The sequence below is a fragment of the Laccaria bicolor genome, genomic scaffold, assembly GCF_000143565.1.
Source record: "Laccaria bicolor S238N-H82 LACBIscaffold_59 genomic scaffold, whole genome shotgun sequence".
NCBI classification, from domain to species: domain Eukaryota; kingdom Fungi; phylum Basidiomycota; class Agaricomycetes; order Agaricales; family Hydnangiaceae; genus Laccaria; species Laccaria bicolor.
In genome coordinates this window covers 319,483-321,953 of record NW_001889930.1, presented here as the reverse complement: position 1 = coordinate 321,953, position 2,471 = coordinate 319,483, and the positions used below count along the sequence as shown (strand labels likewise).

The 2,471-nt window shown below is 47.1% G+C and overlaps 1 protein-coding gene across 1 annotated transcript; it reads left to right on the top strand.

The window, feature by feature from the left end:
• Nucleotides 1–43: 43 nt before the first annotated feature.
• On the top strand, nt 44–2,138 carry LACBIDRAFT_334152 (uncharacterized protein; the record flags this gene model as incomplete). The annotated part of the gene is made up of 11 exons (XM_001888872.1): nt 44–148; nt 206–303; nt 353–565; nt 620–776; nt 832–845; nt 895–1,010; nt 1,068–1,153; nt 1,208–1,342; nt 1,397–1,768; nt 1,801–1,850; nt 1,978–2,138. Coding segments are annotated over 11 exons (1,506 nt in total), but the record flags the coding sequence as incomplete, so codon positions are not given.
• Nucleotides 2,139–2,471: the final 333 nt, after the last annotated feature.

The window sequence follows — 2,471 nt, the reverse complement described above, 5'->3', positions numbered from 1 at the left end:
AGATCAAAGCAAAGGAAAACGGAAGGTTTGTTCTGCACGATAGTCAGGGCTTCGAGCATGGGGAGGGTGACAACTTCAAGAAAGTCGTCGATTTTTTGAAAGCTCGGAAGGACATGCCCAATGTGAGGGATCAGGTACATGCTGTCTGGTATGTTTACTGCTCCTGTGTCATTCGAGTGAACAACATGATGAAGGTGTTGCACAGGCTTTGTTTCCAAGTATCCGTGTCTGAAGGTGATCGGTTGTTCGAGGCTGGGGTGGAGGAGTTATTCCGCATGAAGTCCAAAGGAGAACTTGGCCCTGGTAGGCTTTTGGCGTTTTTTGGTCGACAGTCACTCACTGTTTGATCCAGTTCCTGTGATCACCGTGTTTACGAAGTATGATCGGCTGGTAACACAGGTTAAGTTTGGTAACAACAATGAGTTCATGCACCGCACGAAAACCTTGGATGCAGACGCGCGCAATGCACTTCTGGTCAAAGAGGCAAATGAAAGGTTCGAAACACTTTGTGTCCGTCCCTTCAGGGCGGTGGTCGGCCCAGATGTCCCCCACATTTCTGTCTCAAGTAAGTTCCTGACCGATTTTTTCTCTAGATTTGTGTTCACATTCGCGATTGCAGCTAAGAAAGAATACATAAATACCTTGAAGGACCTTACTGCACTCACCGCAAAATACGTAAAAGAATGCCTCGCGGTTGACGTTGCGGAAGAAGTCGCGGTGCTCTCTGCTGTTGCTCAACGCGTGAACCCAGCTATGAAGATCGATGCGGTGATTGCGTGAGCATACAGACATTTGTTATCTGAATGCCCTGCTGACATCTTCTGGTCAAAGAATTGGCAAGAAGCGTATGAGATTTCCGCTGTGTCACTAAACTGGGACTTAACCCCCATCTAGGATATTGGAGGGGCCTTGCTTCCAGCGCGAACTTCCCGGGGAAAACTATAGACGCATGCCTTCGAGTTTTACACACTGATATTGTGCGAGTGTGGAATATGCAGGATGAATTTGGGGTAAAGACTTCGTTATCATACCCCCTCATGCTTTGCTTACTGAGCATATCCCCTCAGCATCTCGAGAGCAAAGAGTTCAGGGCATTAATGACCACACTTGCGGGAGAGCAATATGACGAGCTGTCGGATCCCAATACGACAATGTGAGTTTGCTTTTTCAACTATTATCACATTATTTCTCACACACAAGTCGTCAGTATTCGCGCTTCCCCGCTGTTTGTTGCTTTAACTGGACTCGTTGGGGGTTTATCCGGACCCGCTGCTCCTATTGTGATTCCTATCGCTGCAGTTGTAGTCCTCGCAAAGTGGGGATACGATGTATATAAGCAATCGTGCGTTCTCAATTTCCTACGTATTCGGTGAAATACTAAGCGACAAACTTCCAGGGAGCTTATCGTACAACGTCTAATGGCGTACATCGTTGATTTCACCATCATCATGCAAATCATCTTTGGCCTCGTGGTTAACGCCCAACTGCACCTTACCCGTCGCCTGATCAAGCTTGCCTTCGCCACGTACAACTGTTCACTAGAAAGAAGAGCTGTCCACAATGAGATTCGGGATCATGTGAAGTTGGCAGGTCGCGCCGACCGGGATGCAGCACTTGCGGAGATGCTTCGACTGATCAAGAACTACCAGATGAACCCTGAGGACATGGACAAGCTACAATTCACGATGGGGGAGGGGTTTGATAATGATGAAGATGAGCCCTGGGACGTCCCCAAAGCTGAAAATCATCATGCTCGTGCTTATTTTGAGTTAAAATGAATATAACCACACTCTCGAATAGTAAAATCCCTCTTGTTCTACAAGATATATCGGATTGGAGGGGCTCTTCAAGTAAATCTCGCATGCCGTTGCCGTTTGGAAGTTGAAGATGTGAGCAATGGCCATCGTCGGGAAGTGCTGCAGCGCACCACCACTGTCTACTAGCTCTCCTGACCCTGCCGTTGCTACCCCAAAGCAGTGTGTCACAGACTTGAGAACAACAATTTCAACGACATTGAAGTTGCTTCCGATTTCCAAGAAATCTTTGGCGTCGGGAATTTGCTTTCTGTGATGTTGGACGTCATGTATGAGGGGCCTACTGTCTCAATTTGCTTCGTGATAGTGATGAGCACTGAGTAGGGTATTCTCTGGACGAAAGTTGGTTTCATGAACAATTTAAAACCTGTGATCTGAATTTGAAGGTCTTGTGAAGGTCGATCATTCAGTGAAAACCTGCACCAAGATAGAGAGACCCAAGTTGCGATTTTTAATGAGTTGTGTCGTCGTCGTCATTCCCGTATTCCGCCGTACTTAGCTGATGGAATCCGCGACGTTCGGAGGGTATGGACATCAAATGGACATGAGGAAAAGAGAAACGTGATGAGACTCGGATGCGATGTCGGAGTTTTCTACAGTCGTGGACAAGCAAAGCCCACTAATAAAAATGGAAATTATTGATGGCTACCAAAGTGC